This window comes from Ornithodoros turicata, chromosome 10 (assembly GCF_037126465.1).
Source record: "Ornithodoros turicata isolate Travis chromosome 10, ASM3712646v1, whole genome shotgun sequence".
Taxonomy (NCBI): domain Eukaryota; kingdom Metazoa; phylum Arthropoda; class Arachnida; order Ixodida; family Argasidae; genus Ornithodoros; species Ornithodoros turicata.
In genome coordinates this window covers 8,852,250-8,873,988 of record NC_088210.1, presented here as the reverse complement: position 1 = coordinate 8,873,988, position 21,739 = coordinate 8,852,250, and the positions used below count along the sequence as shown (strand labels likewise).

Genomic DNA, 21,739 nt, shown 5'->3' with positions numbered 1-21,739 from the left:
CGTCATGCTGCCATGCCTTTAGATAACCAACCAATAATATGTCTTTCGTTTTTTGTTTTTTTTTCTTTTTTAGAGCGTCACCATCCCAGCTGACTGTGAACTGGAGCTGTCTCACGCCTTGGCCGAAGTGCGCTCGGAACGTCCCGGCATAGCAGGTGCCTTTGACAAGTCTTCCTTCAATGTTTTGGAACATTTCTCGACCGGAGGAGGTCGCGCTGCACGCTACGCGTCGAGACCGTGTGACTCGAAGCTCGACCAACAGCTGCTCGACTCCTTCCACGAGAATCAACGACTGCCACGTGTGCAACAGATGCTGCAGTTTCGAAAACGGCTGCCCACCTACAAGATGAGAGAGGTGGGGATTTGATTCTCCTCTGAAGTGGAGTGAAATGAAGGAAAAGGAAGCACTCTAACTGAAACATTTAATGACGATCCATATTGAGGCAGCCAAAGAATGAATGAGGACAAACACAAAGTCGCCCTTTCAACTAGGGATGTGCGAATATCAAAATTTTCATAGCTTGTCGAATACGAATAATTTCTTCAGAAAGCGAATCGAATTCGAATCATCAGAAAAGGGCCCAATTTGAATAATTTCAAGTACCGTATCGTGAAATATATTGTGGTGTTGTGCTGACCGCTGAGTGAATGACCGCTGTGTTCAAACACTTACCCGAGCCCCACAAAAGGTCGTCTCTGACTCCTGCAGGAAGGAATCATAAAAGAGAACAAATAGGTTGTTACAAATAGCTCTTTTCGCTGATATTATGATTTACTTTTCCGACGGTTTACCGAGAATGGCATGTTGCAGGGCCGCAAGGATTTCGTTGTTGTTTTTTTTCGTATCTTCCTGACACCGCAAGGGTCACTGCTATGTCACAGTCATTGTACGTGGTGATTTTGTTGCAGAGTCCCACTTTAAATATTTGACCATGTCTGGAAAGTTCCTTTTGTACGTAGTGACTACGCCCATGCTGGCATGATATACTGAGCAATTACTCAGTAAAGAAGGAAAACTGCATTGTGTGCTTATGAAACTGTGAAGGAGACCCAATACTGGTGAATTTCTAATTGATTGACCATCATGACACAAAGTAATCATGCAAAACTTACAAATTTCATATTGAAGACAATCAAAATTTGAGTGTTGGAAAGAGTTAAAAAAGACGCTGTTCCCCGGATGGCGTCATGATGCGCAACACTGGAACAGCTTGGATCGGAGTGATCTGTTCCAGCTTTCCGGCTTTTCTGCAGTAACCGGCACTTTTGTTTGTGTGTTTTCGGAACAGAATTCCAACTGCCCTTTTTTTTTTTTCAACTGCACTCTTTGACTATGTCGAACACCAGTACAGTCGCCGTCCGATTTTTCGGACTCTGCGGTGATCGCGCAAAAGTCCGAATAATCGAGCAGTCCGAAAAAACGAATTTCGCTTCAAAATAACCTTTACTAAGCCCTAGTAGGCTGGAAAAATTTGTCGATGCTTTCCTAACGCGCTTCCAGCTCTGCCTGATAACATCAGCTTCTATTTCCCGAAGCGACATTTCGTCAATGTACGCTGTCAGAGGCACCGCCGTCATCATGTCCGCAAGTCGGCTCCACATAACGCATGCGTGCTTTAGGTGAAGCTCGCTTTACAGCGCTGTCGCGCGACTCGCGGGCGGACAGCACGTGCTGGGCTGTTGGCCAAAAATGATGACGCAAAAGCGTTACGACAGACCTCTTCTACTCAGAGGAATGGAAAATGAACAATCATCACTGCCTATTTTGTTGCCTCAATATTTTAGTTGGTTGACTTCTTTTGATACGAATTTCGGACGATACCAATATTTTCCGTCACCCCAAGAGAGAAATTCGCTGGTCGGGCAAGCAGAGTCCCAAATATCGAGCGACGGGGCTGCACGGCGTCCGAAATTTTGGACGTTCTTATACATCAACTCTATGAAACCCGCGGCCGTTCCGCGAACGAGTCCGAATAATCGAGCATGTCCGAAAAATCGAGGTCCGAAAAATCGGTCGGCGACTGTACACCTCATGCGAACCACTTGAGAAGTAGGCATCACGTCTGCCGTGATAGTTTTCTGGAGGAAACGGGCAAGAGACCCGCAAACGAAGAAGTAAGCTCATAGCAAGCTTTACGCCCTGCAGTAGCAAAGCGGCAGGCGCTGTCGGAAAAAGGAATGTGACGCGATGACTAAAAAAAAAATTACGAAAATGCTCGCAATTGGCCTTCAACCATTTGATACCGTGGTTCTATAAATTGATACAAATTTACCAAAGCAGTTGATGTGCAGAATGAAGTCATTTAAATAATGCGATGCACGGTGCAGGAAATCGTGGAGCTGGTGGAGACCAGTCGAGTGGTGGTGATAAGCGGAGAGACTGGTTCGGGGAAGACCACCCAGGTAGGTGTGCGCAAAAGTCGACGTGTCGGCCCAACCGGAGTCCCGGGTTTTTTTTCGCCCAGATCCCGCAGTTCATTCTGGACCATTACATATGCAACAAGAAAGGGTCGAGCTGCAAAGTGATCTGCACTCAGCCTCGCAGGATCAGCGCCATTTCCGTGAGTGAAAAGTGCGTCGGGGGCAACGACCGGACAATTGCCCTCATCTTTTCTTCTACAGGTCGCGGAACGTGTGGCGGCAGAGCGAGGGGAACGCTGCGGAGACGGGAGTAGCGCCGGCTACCACATTCGCCTCGAATGGTGGGTCGATGGTGACGTGGGAAGGTCGAACCGTTGCGATACCTAATTTTACCGTCCTTTAATTTCAGCAAGGTGCCTCGCGATTCTGGCTCCATTCTCTTCTGCACGACGGGAATTCTCTTGCAGCAGCTGCAGAGTGACCCGTAAGTTGGGAACGCAGGAGCGAAAATTACGCATGTTCGAGCACCGTAGCCGTTTCTCGTACAGTGCTGGGCAAAAGTTTGTATACAAGTGAACCCTCGTTATTATGACCCCCGTCAACCTGACATTCAGGCCAGTGGCGTATCTAGGGTGTGGCAGGTGTGGACAGGTGCCATGGGCGCCAGGTGAACAGGGGCGCCATTATGTGGTCAGGTATGAATGTGCCAGGTCGGGTACTCAACCTGGCACATTCATAAATGATCTAAAGCACCTGCCATTAGAGAGGTTGTAGTGTGAAACCTAGTGCAGACCACACGAAAACGCATCCCCAAGGACGTCATGTTAACCATGTTGCCATGGGCGCAGATAGCTCTAGATACGCCACTGATTCAGGCTTTATGACCGAATTCCTGGGGAACGGTTTCTTCGCCATGTAAAATCTCCCCGTTAATATGACATTCCGCTTATCGGACTATGACCGAGATTTTTGGGCACAGCTGGGGTCAAACACGTGTATTATCCTCCCGTTATTATGACGGCGTCAGGCGCCCCTTAGAGTGGCTGCTTAAGTTGCTCATGAACAAAGTGACACAGTTAAAGTGGGGCGCAAAGGATTAGGGTGACTCCAGGCGGCGTTGACCTCGAGATTACTCATACCTCTTCTCGGATTGCTAAAGTAAGAAAAACCATAAAAGATAGTGACCGCCCGTCACTACGAAAGAGGCCAGTGAAGCACTGAAGGTTTCTTTATTGTTTTTTGAGCAACACAATGACATTCATAATGTTCGCGTGATTGATAGTACTCTTGTCCAGTTATAAAAGCTGATCACTGCAAGCTACACCAAGCAGTCATTGTTGACAGACTTTTTTTGTTAAATAAATTGTTGTGCAGCATCATGCGTGCGTTTTGTTCGGCCGTGCATACTCTCTGGTCCCGAGCAGACCGCTTTCTCGTTATTATGACAATTCGCTTTATGACCAGAATCTGCGGGAACGAAGGTGGTCATATTAACGAGGGTTCACTGTACGTGGAAAACGCTCCGTCACGTTCCATCCTCACGCTAGCAGCAGATGGTACTGTACAGACAAAAAAAAACGAGAATTGTGCGAATAGCAAAATCTCCACTGCATATCACTGGACGAATTTTTCAGTCGCATCGCGAATCGAATCCGAATAGGCGAAGATATTCGAAAATCCGGGTGTCGTAACTGGAGAATAAAAATTGTCACCGACTTAACGCAACAGGAGATAACAGTTTATCTAGTCCCTAGTCCGAAGTTTAGTTCCAAGCCTTGCACCGATGATGTCTTCCGCATAGGAGATGAAACGTCTAGATAAATCGTTATTTCCTGTTGCGTTAAGTTGGTGACAATGTTTATTCTGGAATCCGAATAATTTCTTCAGGTGGCGAGTCTAATCCAAATAATCAGAAAAGGCCCAATTTTAATAATTTTCAAAAATCTCACCGTGAAATATTTTGCGTTGTTGTGCTCATTCGATCATGTTCCGCTCCAAACATGTGAGCCTCTTCACCCAGCGTAACAATATCGTGAGTAGAAGGGTACCTCTGTGTTGCGTACAGTGGATGGCACTAGTGGGATGAACTGCATTGGGAGTTATACCCCTGTCATATAGCCTGCTTTGTGTGCATTTCCTGTGCAATGTAAAATTGTGAATTTCCTATACAGTCAAACTCCTTTACAACGAAACTCAGGGGACAGCAAAAAAAATTTGCAGTAAAGGTATTTTCGTTAAAAAGGATGTCTATTATTGGCTCCAGCGGGACCGCAAAAAACATTTGCTGTAGTGGTATTTTCGTTAAAAAGGTGTTCGCTATAACGGAGTTTGACTGTACATACAAAGTCTCAAGTTGCCTAAGAAATGCGTCGATCCCTGTCGTATGAATGTGTGTATGAGTGAGCAAAAAGGTAAGAGTGAAAGGAGGATGAGTGAGAGAGAGTGACTGGTTTGGTTTGTCACTTCATGATGACGCTCCCTTGGAAGTCGCTGAGAAGGCGTGTTAGCTTAGCTCAATTGGTAGAGCCCAGGGGGCTTAATCGTAATCCGGTAATCCAGAAGATGTGGGTTCGAGTCCTACAGCTGGCTAAGTGTGAAAGTGTGGTTCGGGAAGGTTGCTAGTGCGGGTAATTGAGACGGATGCACTCTAAATAATCCAGACCACCGCGGTGACTCCATTTGGGAGAGTCAACTTGTCGCAGGCGGACATGATGCCACTGTGTTATAGGTCGCGGTATACTGGACGGAACAGAAATTTGGATTGGATTTTCTTGGAAAGAAGAAAGTAAAATATGGAGAGGTTAGTCCCGACCCAGTCAGAACTGGCTACTCCAAAACGCGTTCGTGTGTTTGTGGATGGGTGAACAGAGATTTAATCGCCGCCTGTCCATAGGACGCATGCTTTGCCTCCCCTTGGAAGCTCTTTGCTATCCCATGAAAAAAAAAATTTTTTTTTTTTTGAAAGCCCGTGGCACCATGTCGATCCATAACTGTTCTGTTTTGAATTTTGACGCAGGACCAAATCAGCGAAAGTGTTTCGGGTGGAAATAAACAACACAATTGCCAAGAAGGCAGAAGCTGCGATGAATGCTCTGGCATTTACGACCACCCGTACTGTTGAACCGGAACGGAAACGGAATTCACCCGTGACTGTACTTTTTTTTTAGAAACTGCACATATTTCCATCTGCTACTGAACATGACTCTGAAAGTTGGGAGTACGTTTACTGGAACGTGCACTGCTCAGAGTACAGTGTTGACCATGAGGTCACAGAAGTTGTAGACTTTAGTGACAGAATATTGTAAACAGTGCAAAGCGAGCTTCACCTAACACTTGAGTGTTATGAGGTGAGGCTGACTTGCAGAATAGAGTCGCACGCCAAAAAGAACAATAGCAGTAACGTGAGGTGGGCTTCACGTTGGATGTATTGGATGTATTGGATGTATTGAGGCGAAACTCACTAGCAGAATGGCCGCTACTTCAAGACCACTTGATAGTTTTTCTATTTGTAACTAATCTGCACATTTGTACAGGTTGTGCAGATTGTGCACATTTATGTCAAATGTACAGATCGGTTACAAACAGAAAAACTGTCAAGTGGTCGTGAAGTGGCGGTATGCATAGGGTGTCTAAAATAAATCCTCAGGCAGAGGACTTTTTTTTTTTTCTTTGAGAGATGTGTGCTCAAGATCCCCAATGGTGTAGTAGATGTCACGATACTGTCTCACACAAAGTTTTCATTTTTGGGGAATTGATTTTCATTTTTGGCTAATTAACGAGCGTACACATATCAATTTTACGCTGCATGGCTAATGGACGATACGTCAGAGGTGCTTACAGAAAAGAAAGCTCCTCACAGATGGCGCCGTTCTCAAATTATTCGTCCCACGGATATATCTGAGAAGCCGCTGTATATCTGCAGTGTTTCCCCATGATGGCACATGCATACGTACCTACACATTTCAGCTTCATATCAGCCGCATCACATATCATCTTGGATGAAGTTCACGAACGTGACCTGCAGACTGATTTTCTCTTGGTCATCCTCAAGGAGTTGCTTTGTGCTCGTCCCGACCTCCGCATCATCCTCATGAGTGCTACCATCAACGCGCATCTGTTCTCAGAATATTTTGGTGAGTTCCTTTTATGCTTCTGCTCTAACGCACCATTAGGTGTGCAGGGTATTAGCTTATGTGCATGCTGCTTAACATAATCATTGCTCGTTTGAAGGCAATGTAAAGCAGTACAGGCGCAATCTCAGTTAAGATTCATCTCTTTGATAGACTGAGTCCTCAATATTCCAATGTCACAGTTTTTGTCCAAATTCATTATTGAATGTTACGGGCAACACTGTGTCGAAGTTGCCACCAACTGTGAATTGCGTATCAAGCGTGGCTGCAAAACTACATTGCATGCACATAACGCTGAGTCTAAAACAAAATAGATCGGCTACATGTATATGTAGTCATAGGGTGCGAAAAGTCAGTTGGGAACATGGACCACTGTTTCTTGACTAATTGGGGATCATTTGCCACCAGATGTTCCCCTGAGCCATATGACCTCAATTTTGAGCATGTAGCGACGTACAGATGCCGGTCATCGTCAGCGCTTCAGCATCGCGCCGTCATCGTCAGCATCAATGTGCGGCTTATCGCGACCTCGGTCGGGATAAGCCACGCTGTTTTGCACTGCATTTACAAGCCCTTGTTATCTGCTTCTGTGTCCTCAGTGCGTGCTATGTGTAGATGATGGAGTAGTGCCACAGGACGAGCTTCTTCTGTGGTCCCCAACCAGCCTTGCTTATTAGTGAAGCTCTCAGGTAGCCCAATCTCAGCGGTGAGACCATTCTAAGCTAGGTCTGCAGTGGCTGAAGTTATTTGCGTGATCAGAGCCCCTGCTCAAACCACATGGAGCAGTGTCCAGACTGCCAGAAAGAAAAGAAAAAAAGTAGTGGGCAAAATCCGCAGGCTTAGCATTATTTCAACGGCATGTGTATAGCTTAGTAACGGCTCTATATCAGGCGTTCAGCTGGAAATGTGTATAACATAATGACAAGAGAGGAGGACTGCTTATTCTGGCGAACTGTCCCAGTGAAAGCACGTTCAACATTGACCAGCCTTTTCCCTTGCTTTTAGGTGTTATCTTTGGTGCCGGGTTGCTCTCCTAAAACTCACCCGTGCATGCGGAAAACAGCGCCATTCACACGAAAATTTTTGCTTCCCTTTTGTTTTCCCCTTAGTGCAAAACCATGCCTGATGACTGAAGGTTTACATTTCCACGCCCAGTATTATTTTTGATATGCCTATAGATATAATATTGATATTTATATCAGTTCACAACTCGATGAAATATCGACATCATTCCATCCCTTAAAGGTAGTACAGTGCCAGACAAAAGTTTACGGAACCCAGAGTGCTGCTGCGCTACCCCTTGGCCACTGTTCACAGGGGTGGGCCCCACATAGCGCCACTGCTGTCCAAATCTCGTGTCTTCAGAATCCTATACAGTTTATTTATGCAATATGCCATTGCAGTCCAAGTGTATCGCGCAGTATTCTCCTAAAATATTGTGCCGATACACAGCCAATGTTGTGCCGCGTGGGGATCAAATTACGTTCTAGTTTTGAAGGAGTGTGATATCACACGGTGCCCAATCTACCAACGCTCCTGCTCTTTGAAGATCCTTTCCCGTCTCGTCACCACTGCTGCTGGCAGAACCTCAATGTTTAGTGAAGAGCAGAGAAAGATACCAACTCTCCATGACATCGCCTGTACTTTTGGAGAATCCACAATCTGTCGAGCTTTGCAGCTTCTTTGGAAAATTCGTGAGAGCGCGTAAACTTCGCTGACGGCATTTATGTTTTGCCGAGCCTTTGAGTGAGGTTAACTTATGATACAAAATAAAATAATATATATATTTTTTTTTGAGTCTGTAGTGGCACCTTGACGTCCCTCGTCAGCTTCAACGGATACATCTGAACTGAGAGTGCAAGATACACTGACAAAGAACGGAGAAACAGACAGGACGGGCGCTGTCTGTCTGTTAGCGCCCGTCCTGTCTGTTTCTCCGTTCTTTGTCCATGTTGTTGGAGTCTATTCAAAACCGCGCCATCAGGTTTATAATGAACAACTATAACCCGCACAGCAGTATCACAGATATGAGGCATACCCTCGAATTACCCACACTGAAACAAAGACGTATACATGGCAGCATAACATTCCTTCATAAACTTTTCCACAGCCCTCTTGACATAAAACACGACATGATATTGAAACCCTTCCGGTCTTCATCACGCATTAACAACCTGAAAAAAATCTGTCCAATTCATGCTTCTACAACCTCGTTCCAAAACTCTTTTTTACCACGAACTATTGACCTCTGGAATAACCTGCCGAACAGTATAGTGACGATCGCAGATAACACACGCTTTCAACAGTCTCTGACAGAACACCTGAAAGATTAACACTGAACTAACTTGTTAGGTGTTTTCATTATCACTAGACTTACCTTGATAGTTGCAAAGTAGGCTGTACACTAATGAGATGCATCATCATCGTAGTCTTTTTTTTTGTTTGTAATTTGTTATTGTTATTATTATTGTTATTGTAACATTGTAATTAGCATTACTGTGTTTTGCTTTGCCTATGTCCCTTATGTAATGCCCTCGGGCCTTTAAGGGTTAAATAAATGAAATGAAATGAAATGTATCTTGCGCTCTCAGTTCAGATGTCTCATTACCAACTAGCCCAATCTTCAACCCTTCTCAATGGGTACCTTCTCAAGCAGTCCAACGTTGGTTAGATACCGCCAATACTGGTCCAGTATTGGACTAATATAGTCAATATTGGGCCAAGATGCCACCCAGTATTTTGGCAAATATTGGCTGGATATTCACAGTACCGGCCCAACTTGCTCTGCCGTTGGACAAACGTTGCCAATAATAATTTTGCGCTGCTTGGGTTAATGAGACTCCAAAGGCATCAACTTAAAAGTCTTAACAACAGCTTCAACTGTTCTACGAAGCGGTATGTAACATCGCAGTGCAGACGCTGAAGCCTCATCTAAACACTCATTGTAGCACGCCTTTTCGTTTTACATTTTCAATTCCCATAGTGCCTTTCTTCAGGGGCTTTGTCACCCATTCATTATCACTAAAATAAAGTTCTTTTTGTGTTTCAGGGGGTTGTCCCATGTTAAAGATCCCAGGCGTTGCTTTTCCCGTCGAAGTGTTCCACTTGGAGGATGTCATTGAAGTAACAGGGTGAGTTACGTCACGTGGTCGCCGGTTCCGAAACCTTACATTCAACAGCAATCAAATAGTCTAATAGTATTATAATGTAATTAATAAATAGTCAAATATTATTAAATATCAAATAGTCCTTTATAACGAAACTCAGGAGACCACTCACACAAAAAAAATTAGTTGTAAAGGTAAATTTGTTAAAGAAGATGGGCATCATATCGCAGTAGCACAACATCGTAGTTTTATGTTGCACTGCAGTAGTGTATTATAAAAGCCCCTACGCCGTTGAGAAACCGCTTGGTTCCTACGTGAAGCACAAAATTTTGAAGCGTGCAACTTCTCGTTTGAGTAGGAAAAGTAGTGTGCTCTAAAAGGTCAGTCATATCTTTGTGTGCGACGCGATACCTACTGACAAACAGACTTCCGCCACACAGTGAAGAATTTTTTTCGTAGGTTTCTCTGGCACGAATTTTTTGCCATATGTCAGCGGAAGTCAGTCTGTCGAGCGGACATCGCGTTGAGCGCAAAAATTTGACTGCAGAGCATACGTCCTACATCTGTGATGTGGCAGTTAAACTGAGACTGAGATGAGATAGGTGTGATACATGCTTTTTTCTGCACATTCAGTTCACAATTCGTGGACATTTTCTGCAGCACCTTCTTACAACCAAGTTAGTGAGCAGCGCGGAGGAATGCGCCCATTGTTTTGCCAGATTCGTTTGTTATTGTGGAAGGGTGAATGTTTGGGCCTGTTGGTACATAGCAGGGGTGTGCGAATATTCGAGTTCTCGAATTCGAATCGAATATCAAACGCTCGAACTATTCGATTCGCGAATCGAATATCCAATATTTGATTTTTCGAATATTCGACTATTCCACGAATATGAACGACACAACCCGAAAGTGGGCTTCACCTGATGCTTCCGGGCATCAGGTGAAGCCTGCTTTACGAAATTGCCCTTGCTGCAGGACCAACACAGGCGGGATGGCGTTTAGTTTAAGATAACGTTATCCAAAGTTAGTTTTATAGACATCGTCTGTGAAAGGGGTGGGGCCCCTCCCACATGCAGTTTAGCGGTGCCGGCGAGGGACTTTGATTTGATGTCTGTGAGGTTGCCTTTAAAAAGTTAGGACTCTCGAATAATGACTACAGCCCACGAACAAGAAGGGTGTCTTAAAGATGTCCTTTATCTAAAATTTCACTAGTGCAACTTCCTAGGGTCAGTGCAAAGAAACTAAATGGTGTTCATGGCAAAGCTGAGGCAGGATGCCAATTCGTTTGTTTCGCAAATGGCCTGTGGTTGTCTGAAACAATTACAGCCTCATCCGTATAACATGCTACTGCATGACATAAAATTTTGAAATGAAGGTAACCACTCCAGTACTCCAGTAAGTGTATGCTCACCTGAAAAGCAGGAAGCACTCTCATGTAAAATTAAAGAGTAGGGGCCCTAAACAGAAGAATTGCGTGTCTCTCTTGTGCCAGTTAATGCCAGAAAAATTGCAGTAAAGCCCTGAGCTACAAAATGGAAACTTTTAGTGCGAAAGTCACATATTGTAAATTTTGCACGAATATTCGATATTCGATTCGGTATTTGGAATTTTTTCCTCCATTCGATTCGATATTCGATTCAACTTAAAATATTCAGATTCGCACACCCCTAGTACAGTCGACCCCCCGTTTATCTGGACTTCATTTATCCGGATCCTCCGATATCCGGACAAAAAGCATGGGAACGGATTTTCCTCCATGTATTTTGTTCTCGTTTATCCGGACTTCAGCTTCCGGACTCGGACAAGAATTTCAGGGAACGAAAGTCGAAATTTCTTGTAATCCAGCTTCAATTATCCGGACTACCGTGAGTAAGAGGAGACGCTGACCCCGCTTTGTCACCCTTTTTGTTGTGTTGGGGTTATTCCCGTCACACGTCAGCGACAAACATTCCTGCGAAGGGGTGACAACCGTGCACGATGACCCCCTTTTCTATTTGTGTGCGTTGGGTCACGTTGACCAGTCGAGTCATTTGGAAATATCTCGAGCAACTGTCCGGTTCTAGAGGGGGAAAACTGAAACCCGGGGGTTGTCGCCTGATCGCCCGCCCTGTGCACCGCCCCGTGCGAATCAGCCTCGCTAGCAAGGCAGTGATATGCAAGAGGAAGAAGGACAACCCCCACCTGAAGTTGCCGGACATTGGTCGCTCGATAGTGGTGGGTAGTTACTATAACATAGAGCAATTGCGATACAGTCACAATGTCATTTCGAGTGCACAAGATTAATGCACAAATTAATTAATTAATTTACCCAAAGTGATGCAAAATCCTGGAGTAAAAACAGGTTTTACTGGGTTCAACACGGCCCTACACTTACACAAGAAACGGAAAGTAATCAGACGAACAGTGAGGTAGCAGCTGTGTCCAACGCACTGCAGAGAGGATGACGACCAAGATGTTGCCACGCCCATAACAAATTTTCAGGTATGTCGAACTGCTTTTGTATATCCTCCTATCAATGCAGATATCGAGGAAACGACACGAGGAGAAGAAAGCAGTCCCACATTGAAGTAGATGGCGCTTTCTTACGGAACCTACAAGGAAGGTAAGCCCTATATGCACCCCGGGCAGTGCAACATCCTCGCCAAATATTTGCTGGAGATTGGCAGTACTGGTCCAGTACAGGTCCGTCGTTGGACTGGCACTGCCGATGTCCAGCCGATGTTGGGCCAAGATATTGTGCCGTTGGGTGGCTGTGAACCCCTGAGAGCCTTCCTGCTCTTCCCCAGGTACTCCTCTCGGACAGTGGATGTTTTGAAAGAGTGGAACGAAGATGACCTGGACCTGGAGTTGGCGTCTGTTCTTGTGCGACACATCTGTAACACGAAGCCTGTATGTGTTAACTAAATCGTACGAGTAAGATACTAAACCAGAACTACAGGGTTAGTCTAGCAAACGTTACACATTTTGATCGCATCATAAAAATAGAAGACAGGGTTTATTCAACACCAAACTTTGCAGACTGGTAGCCATTTGTCTGAAGTTTTGTTGGAATTTTTTGTGAGCATTATGGTCCTGTAGAAGAAAAATTAAGAATCGAGCAAAATTTCGCTATATGCATTTTCTATGGCCTATCTTGCTCGAAAGCCGCCATTTTCTGCTGTGTGCGCTTTAGTTTCATTTCACCGCACACAGGTGGCACCATCATACAGACCAAGACTGGAACAGGAGGATTGGTGCATAACGTCAGAATCAGCATGTCACATCGTTGTAGGCAGCGCTACCTGTGTGAAGTGATGTAAATGTGAAGCAGACACCAGAAAAAATGGCGGTGTTTATGGGGGATAGGCCATTGAAAACGCATGGGGCGAGATTTTGCTTTATTTTTAATTTTCTTTCTACATGACCATAGCGCTTACAAAAATTTCGAATGAAACTTCAGATAAACGGCTATCAGTTGCAGAGTTTGGGACGGGTCAAACCTAGTCGTCTATTTTTACAGTGCGATCGAAATGTGTAACGTTTGCTAGAATAACCCTGTAGTAAAAAAATGCATATAGTAGTCCTAATTCAACAGCTGCATATGCCATGTATTTGGTTCTTTCTGTAGTGAAGACAGTGATATTGAAGAGACAGATGTAGTGAAGGCAAATTTATGGTGCAACACAATGATGAAAATTTTTTTGCCATACTTTGTCAACGAAACGTGGCAGAGAATCATACACAGAAGACAAAAGCAGCAAAGCGAAGGACAGCAAACATCAAAAGTTCCTATATATTTGGGTCCCTTATATAAAGGGGGTCTCAGAACCGATATGACACACTCTTGCGCAGCTGAACATAAAAACCTCTCTCAAGCCCAAGACAACATTAAGAAACCTACTAAGCCATGCAAAAGATAAAACTGCTCCTGATGACAAACATCACGAGGTGTACAAGATATCTTGCGAAGAATGCCCAGCGGTCTACATTGGTGAAACAGGAGGAAAGACAAAAATGAGGATGAAAGAACACAAGAGAGACATCTCTAAATTGACAGATAAACTGGCAGAACCTTGCGATCATGTGCTTACCTTGATCACCCTGATATCTTAGCATGTTACATACCTAGTCACTAATCACCATTGTCTTGGTGCACTATGGCCTTAGTTGCTTGTGCACCATAAAAATTCCAGTCATCATCATCAACAGCAGCAGCATCTTAGCATGTCAGGAATGCTGGGGTGTGCGCAAACAACTTGAATCGTGGTTTGTAAAAAATTGTCAAATTGTAAAAATGTCAATTCGGTCAACAAACATCCAGGCCTCCTACCAGATTGTTACTTACCTTTAATACGTAGGTAGCCAGCCAAGTGCATTCATTCTGACGATAGAGCCAGAACTGATTCCAAAACATCACGATTTTTAATTGTTTTTATGTTGTAGCGTCAGTACGTACTTTTTATAAATAAACATACAGTTGTGCTAGTGGGATGAACATTACATGACAAACACGTGACATACATTTGTAGATAATTAGTGTCATTACTAGAGTTGTGCGAGTATTCGAAATTTTCGAAAATTTTTCTAATGGTACTGCAGCGAGGTATAGCTATCGCCATTCTGCAAGTGGGCTTTGCCTCATTATGTTCAAGAGTTAGGTGAAGCCCACTTCACGTTACTGTTACGTTATTGTTCTTTTGGTGTGCGTGGCTTCATTCTGCAAGTCGGCCTCACCTCGTAACACTCGAGTGTTAGGTGAAGCCCGCTTTACACTGTTTACAATATTCTGTCACTAAAGTCTACAAGTTTTGGGAGCTCTCATGGTCAACACAATACTCTGAGCATTGCAGGTTCCAGTAAATGTACTCCCCAACTTTTTGAGAGTTATGTTCAGTAACAGATGGGAATACGTGCAGTTTCTAAAAAAAAGTACAGGAAATTCACGATGTAAACATGGAACTGAGGAGATGCACACAAAGCAGGCTGCATGGAACATGTTGACGAACTTTCAATGCTGTTCATCCCACTAATGCAGTCTACCATACTCAACACAGATGGACGCCTTCTCTTACGACATGTTATGCTGGGTGAAAAGGCTCACAAGTTTCGTGCAGAACATCATTGAATGAGCGCAGCACCGCAAAATATTTCACAATGAGGTATTCGAAATTATTCGAATTGGGCCTTTTCTGATTACTCGAATTCGATTCGCCGTCTGAAGAAATTATTGGGGCTCGATTTACAGTACAAGTGCATTATTCGTGAACTATTCGCAATTAGAAATTTTGCTATTCGCACAGCTCTAGTGACTACATGTGCAAGAAGGCAGAGGCTGCTTGACGAAATGGATTTGGCAGCACAAAATGTAAAAAATACTTCAAATGCCGGGAGACAACGTAATGAAAAAAGTAGAGAACTCCGACTTAACATAACAGAAGAACAAGGTTTACTCAGACGTTTCGCCCGTCATGCGACGGACATCATCAAACTGAATGGAAGAGTCCACGACCAGTCGCTATTTGAGAAGATGGGAGTATTGTTTGGGAAGGAGGCCACAGTTTTTGTTACAAATGGAGGGGTCACCAGGTATGTGCCAAGATTCCAGAATAACCCACCTTTCTCCCCAACCCGAAACGTCTAAATAAACCTTGTTGTTTTGTTATGTTAAAGTGGGACTCCACAACAGAATCAACACAAAGATTGTGACGTAGCAGTAACCGTTGGGGTGTCAGGAACATACATACAAAATATCGCGCTCCCAAAGTCCGCGGATTTTATTGGGACGAATTATTACGAAGTGAGCGCTTCACCTCTGTGAAGCAAGAGGGCGCCGAAAGCAACACTACTGACGTCATCCTGCATGAAAGTATGCAAGCTTCCTAGCAGACGACAATGTTGGGTGATGTCACAATATCTACCTCCGGGCGAGCCGCTGTGCGCTTTGCATTTTGCTTTCAGTTTGGCATTGTGCACAAAATGAACGCGAATGTTGTATTCGGTGTCAAGGGAGCGGTCCGTGTTCGGTGTGATGCTCACCTAATTTTTTCAAATTCTTGCGAAGTCTCCCTTTAAGTTGGAGTTCTCTACCTTTTTCGTTAGCACAGAATGTGAAGGAGAGTATGGCATGGATGCAGGCCAGCTGGTGTGCAAGCTCCACGATGTGAAAAGCCTGGGTCTGGGAGCAGCTAGAGGGACAGGACAAACACATGACTCAGAATTGCCCAGTCTCAGTGGGCTTTTCACACCGTGGAAAATGTGAGGACATTGCAAAGATGTTCGCAGTATCCAAAACTGTCGTGGCCAGCATCGTGAAATATAGACAAAAAAGGCGGGAAACGCAGCTGGAATTTTGCAATGTGGCAAAACTAAGACTGTGTCTGTTTATGCTGAGTTTGTCGAATTATTTCATCACTTACCAGAGAGAGAAGATTTGAGCTTTTGATTGGGTACTCGTGTAAATTTGGTAAATTGGGCACTTGTTGAATGTACCTTTCAATGAGAATTAACTGGTAGTATTTTCAAGCCATTCTACAGGTTATAGTATGTATGCGGTAGAAATCATACTGATATTGTGAAAATACTGAAGTGCAGTCTTTTAATGGCCCATCCACCTTCACTACAGACAGGTTCTACTGTATTTTGTAGTCCAATGCCTTAATCACACGGGGAGTCTCTATCGTCATCGAAACCAATGACCGTTGAAACTGAAGTGTCGCTCAAACCGGGAAAGTATTGCAGTCCTTCTCTGTTTGCCACTGTGACCCTCGACCATTCATGGCAGCAGCACTATGCTAACCCATGCTGCTATGTCCATGAATGTTCCAAGGGTGTGGAGGGAGAGGGAAAAATTGCGTTACTTTTCCTGTTCCAGTGACTTTAATTGAATCATGCACATAGCACCACACACTGTGTAAGATGTCAATATCTCAGGTGTCATTGGACTTTTAAGCTTTTGAGATGTCGACACCTGACACACCAGGTGGCGCTGTGTTTCAATGGCCATTGGTTTTTGATGACCGGTGAGGTTCCCTGTGTGACCAACGTATAATAGAAAGTTATTGCATTCGCATTTCAAGCAAACGTTGAGCTTAACACTATTGAGGGGTGCAGGATGGCGCCATCCTTGTCTTCCTGCCTGGCTGGGAAGCTATCAGCGAACTGAACAAGATGCTGGCTGGGCTTCGTGGTAAGCTTGCTCGTTTGTTTATTTATTTATTTGCCTTCAGGACAGTCACATGTATAAGCACTTTAGACTCCTGCACGGGGGCCAGGTTTGTTATTGGCTGTGTGCTCCGGGCCAGGCCCTGGCCGACAAAAGACGCCAGCACGGCGGGTTGGGCCGGGCCCGGGCCGACAAACATGTTTCGGAGAATTAGGCTCGACCAGGTCACGCAGCTAATTCCACACACTGGAGGACTATTAGTTCATATCATCACACGCTTGTGTCATTCCTGTGCATATATTTGCAAAAACAAGTAAAGAACAACGCATTATGCATATTATATTTGACTCTCTAGAACCCTCTCAAAGCGACTTCACATTGCTCCTGACTCCTCACATATCCCACAATCACCTTCGCATAGCTTGGTGAGAGGGGCAGGGGTTGGGAGGAGTTTGTCGACAACGCCTTTTTCTTCCACAAAAACTTGGTAGTGTAACGATAACGCACTTGCCCGCGTGCGTTCTGGATTTAATTTGGTCTCGTGCTATTGTGGTGTTAAACCGACAGTTCTTGTATGTTTGTGGCTGTATCTTCTCTTCTTATAAATTTACTTATAAATGTGTTTGATAAGCGCTAGAAACGCATACGTCACGGCTGGAAATACGAGGCCAGGATCTAGTCGCTGAGTCACCGGGCCGGGCCGAGCTCTATTCGCTGAATCATCGGGCCGGGCTTGGCCAACAGGCCGGGCTGCATAAAAGCATGAAGTCCTGGGCCGGGTCGGGCCCGGAAAAGTCAGCCCGTGCAGGGGTCTAGAGCACTTATTGAAGGCTCTTCACACTCAGTCACACGAGGAGTCTCAATAGTTACTGAAACCAATGGTCATTTTTAAACATGCGCGTAGTGCCAGCTGGTGTGTAGCACGTCAACCTCTCAGGAATCATTGGATGTAACACTCCTCAAGAGGTTTAAACATTCCACGACAGGTGGCACCATGCTCATTTTCAATGGCCATTGGTTTGAATGACCATTGAGGCTGCCCATGCGACCAGGGCATAATAGTGCCTGTACTTATCAGGGGTATTTTCTTACCAGCGCTGGTCATCCCTCTGCACTCCATGATGCCCACAGTCAACCAGAGGGAGGTATTCGACAGACCACCACCCGGAGTTCGCAAAATTGTTCTGGCTACGAACATTGCTGAAACAAGGTACCTGCTTTGAAACGAGGTTACTTGATGGCACAACAAACAAACAAACAAACAACAAATGGCAACAACAAATTTGTAATTGCAGCCAAAATTTTGTGATACAGAGTTTGGGGTCAAGGTGTGGGGACAAACAAACGAGTGTCCTGTGTTGTACGTCTGTTTGTTCGTCCACACTGCATACCCCAAGCTCAGGGACGTACTGCCTGCGTAATATTTACACCAATTAACCGAGTATCCACACGAGCGACTTTTCGGGCGACATCTCGGCGGAGGTGTGAGGGAAACAAGAGCGTCGTCGTAGTGTTTTGGGCGCACGTGAGCAACGTGGGCGTCTTCTCGTGCACTCCTCTGCTGCCAAGAGATTCTGTGTGCTTTCCACAGAACTTCACTGGAGGAAAACTGCGTCTTCCACCTGCGCCATGTTCAGCGCTGTCCTCCGTCGCGTTTTTGAGTAACTTCTCCGATGTCACATCAGAAGTCATTCGGATGCGCTTGGCATTTCTTCAAAGATATGTCATTGGCGCGTGCTTTCGTCCTCGCTCTCCTTTATCGACAGAGAGGGAAAGGTATCAGAAACGGTAACAGAAACGGAAATGGTATTATACTGGAAATATAGCAGGTAATGGTAACAGAAACGGAAACAACAATAATTTCCGGTAATAATTTGGGTATCGCAGGACCCGAATTATTGCAGTTCTTCACCATATCATGTAGATAAATTTATAAAATTAACCTCGATGAAGCAAACTAAAATCAACTGAAGAACTAAAACTAAAATGAGCTATCAAACTGGAGCATATAAGTAAGTAGTATACAGTAAATAGAAGAAGCGTAGTTCTTATATGCTTATGGTGACCTGGAAGTTGCAAGCGTGAGTAACATTCCTGGAAACCATGTTCATATCACTGTTCACAGAAATCACGCACCTATATGTGTGTGTTGAATAAACATTGTCTCTCGTATGCGTGTATCCCCGGAGTGCCCAAACTAGACTTCAGAACGTAGAGGGATTAAGTTTTGTCACGGTCTCAATTGCCTTTTTTTTTTTTTTTTAAAGAAAAAGAAAGAAAGGAAAACAAAAAGCTGGAGGTGGGGCGGTACCAAAAACCGAAACGGGAAAAGTAACCCAAACGAAAGCAACAATGGTGGTAACCGAAACTGAAACAGAAACAAATAAGGGCCAGTAACGGAGGTGGTAACAGAAACGAAAAATATTCCGTTACCTTTCCCTGTCGACAGATAAAGTCGCTCGTGTGGATACCCTGTCACTTGCATAATTCATCTGTGCATTGAACTTCCACCGCTCTCTGGCATTCTTGATGGCTGCCTTATTTCGAGTCTTCTTTCACACTCTATTGATGGGGTTTTGCAAGCTGACTAATAAACCGCTGGCCAATATAACAATATTTCTCTAAAGATACCTCCCTGTGTTGTGTAGTACAAGCTGTGGAAAGTCCCTGCACAGACATATAAACACCTATGTCCACGTTCGAACAAGGATGTCAACTGTGTTTGAGGGTTTCTGCAGCTCCTCCAAATACAGGCTTTTTTTTCCTGCGCATTCACGTCCAAGCGAGAATAAGAGCGTCTTGATAGGGATCCACGCTCACCGCATGTTTACGAGCCAGTACTTGTGCACGATGTACAGGGCATGTTTTAGAGTATTTTTTATTCTTTACAGAATTTTGATAATATTTCATTTATTTTTATTTATTTATAAAATACTACAAACCCTGAAAGGGTCCAAGTAGGAGGGGCACAGAAAGTCCAAAATAATTTTCAACAAGACACATATGTCACATCATGTAACCTCGTTTAGGCCTTTCACAAATGCCGTGACAGAGCGGTGTGAGACCTGAGCCGATGTCAGAGAATTCCATTCTTCCACGGTTCGAGGAAAGAATGCATATTTAAAACAGTCAGTCCTGCACTGGAATGATTTGAGTGCGCGCTGATGGCTTAGCCGTGTTGATCTGGGTGCGTGTGGAGTGACGTAGTCCTGATGATGGATTCGAAATTGACCATTGAGTAATTGAAAAAGGAACTGGAGCCTGTGGGTCTTTCTACGCTCTTCCAGCGGTATTAAGCCACTCCGTGCGATGGTACGACTTGAAAATAAAACGTAACGCTCTCCTTTGATAACAGATTCAAGAACTCGAATATTCGCAATGGTGCAAGGGTCACAAACAATATCACTATATTCCAGAATGGGACGGACTAATGTTTTGAATGCTGTTAAACTTAGTATGACCTGTGCATTCACGAAAATGACGTTTTAGAAACCATAATTTCTTGTTAGCCCTCTCTGTTATGTAGTGGATGTGCTTATTCCAGTGCAAGTCTGCTGCCTAGATGCAGTGTTTTTGCAGGTGGGTTATGCGACCAGGCGGACATGCTGTAGGAAAGAGTAATGTAGCTACTGGACAACTAGTTACCTGAAATTCATTAATCAATTAATTAGATGTGTTCTGGGAAATGCAAAATTGCAGAATTGGAGCCAGCCTTTATCTAAGTCCATCCTGTTTTCGAATATCCTGAAATGAGCAGGCGCTTCGAGGGGATATAAATCGCCAAATTTTGCTACGCGAATGAGCCAAAACTGAAGCCACGCACTTCTCGGGCGCAGAAAGAGCATTTGTGTTGGGGGGGACCATGTGTTATGTAGCAATCCAGCTGATTGGAATAAATGCTTATATCTGTTGACCAGATTTACTGAATTCAGGCCCAGATAAGGCGGACTCACTTCCTAGGAAGGTCTCTGGGGAATTTTCGTTTGCAGGGTCCTCGTAACCATCTCTAAATTTCGACACAAAACAGGTACGGGCGTGATCCCCTCGGGTTTGTCTAGGGAATATTTTATTTTTGAAGGCCTGACGTGATCCACTGATTTTTTGCGAATTAAAGTTTGTCAAATTTTCGATGCATGGGCGTCTAAGGGGGATGCAACAAAATTGTTCCTCTCAGCATGGCCGCCTGCGAGCTTTGAGCCGAAATGATGTCATTTCCTAGAGTAACAGTCGGGGAATTGGTTGCAATCAACAAATTTGACAAGCTTACTGCAGTTTTCGAGACCCCTGCGAACGAAAAGAATGGCTTTGTCATTTGCTAGCATGTTCTGCATGGTGGCGCCGATGACGTTCCTTCCTTCCTTAAAGCGTGGCAGGAAAGCAAAGCGAAAAAAAAAACGGTTTTGCAACGGTGCAGCCAACTCTCTTTGGAAGCAAACGCTAACTAGACGACACGAGTTAGCCATAAGCCAAAGCAGTGTCATTGCGCTTGAGAAGTGCGTAGTTCTGAATTTTAACTATTTAACTAAAAAGTTAAATACTACACATTAGGTAATTAGTTGTCTAGTAGTTACGTGCTCTTTCCGACACGGCGTTGTCCTGGCTTGCCTAACCTGCCCAAAAACTGGCATGAGTGCTGCTCTCACAACCTATAAACAACTAACTTACTTACTAACACTGTACTAACTTACTTGCTAACACTGTACTAACTTACTAACGTCCAGTTAACTAACAAACGAACAAAAAAAAAAAAATAACTACTAACAAACTGCTAACTGACTAACAAAGCTAACAACTAACTTTAAACTAATAACTGTAAATGCCTCTAAGTGCTCACAATTCCCTGCAGCATCACAATTGATGACGTCGTGTACGTTATCGACTGCGGCAAGATGAAAATGTCGAACTTTGACGTGGAGAAGAACCTCGCCACACTGCAGCCCGAGTGGGTGGCTGCGGCCAATGCACGACAACGCAAGGGTCGTGCTGGCAGGTGAGCCACA

General features: G+C 44.5%; 1 protein-coding gene across 2 annotated transcripts in view; it reads left to right on the top strand.

The window, feature by feature from the left end:
- LOC135370096 (ATP-dependent DNA/RNA helicase DHX36-like) overlaps nucleotides 1–21,739 on the top strand; it is a 53,430-nt gene that overhangs the window by 7,938 nt on the left and 23,753 nt on the right. For both annotated transcript variants that reach the window (XM_064603786.1, XM_064603785.1), the window contains exons 4-15: nucleotides 74–355; nucleotides 2,329–2,403; nucleotides 2,466–2,561; nucleotides 2,623–2,702; nucleotides 2,771–2,845; nucleotides 6,328–6,494; nucleotides 9,541–9,622; nucleotides 12,120–12,200; nucleotides 12,385–12,487; nucleotides 16,688–16,763; nucleotides 17,835–17,949; nucleotides 21,586–21,729. In XM_064603786.1, coding sequence (XP_064459856.1) covers nucleotides 74–355; nucleotides 2,329–2,403; nucleotides 2,466–2,561; nucleotides 2,623–2,702; nucleotides 2,771–2,845; nucleotides 6,328–6,494; nucleotides 9,541–9,622; nucleotides 12,120–12,200; nucleotides 12,385–12,487; nucleotides 16,688–16,763; nucleotides 17,835–17,949; nucleotides 21,586–21,729 — 1,376 coding nt within the window. The remainder of the gene's footprint in view (nucleotides 1–73; nucleotides 356–2,328; nucleotides 2,404–2,465; nucleotides 2,562–2,622; nucleotides 2,703–2,770; nucleotides 2,846–6,327; nucleotides 6,495–9,540; nucleotides 9,623–12,119; nucleotides 12,201–12,384; nucleotides 12,488–16,687; nucleotides 16,764–17,834; nucleotides 17,950–21,585; nucleotides 21,730–21,739) is intronic.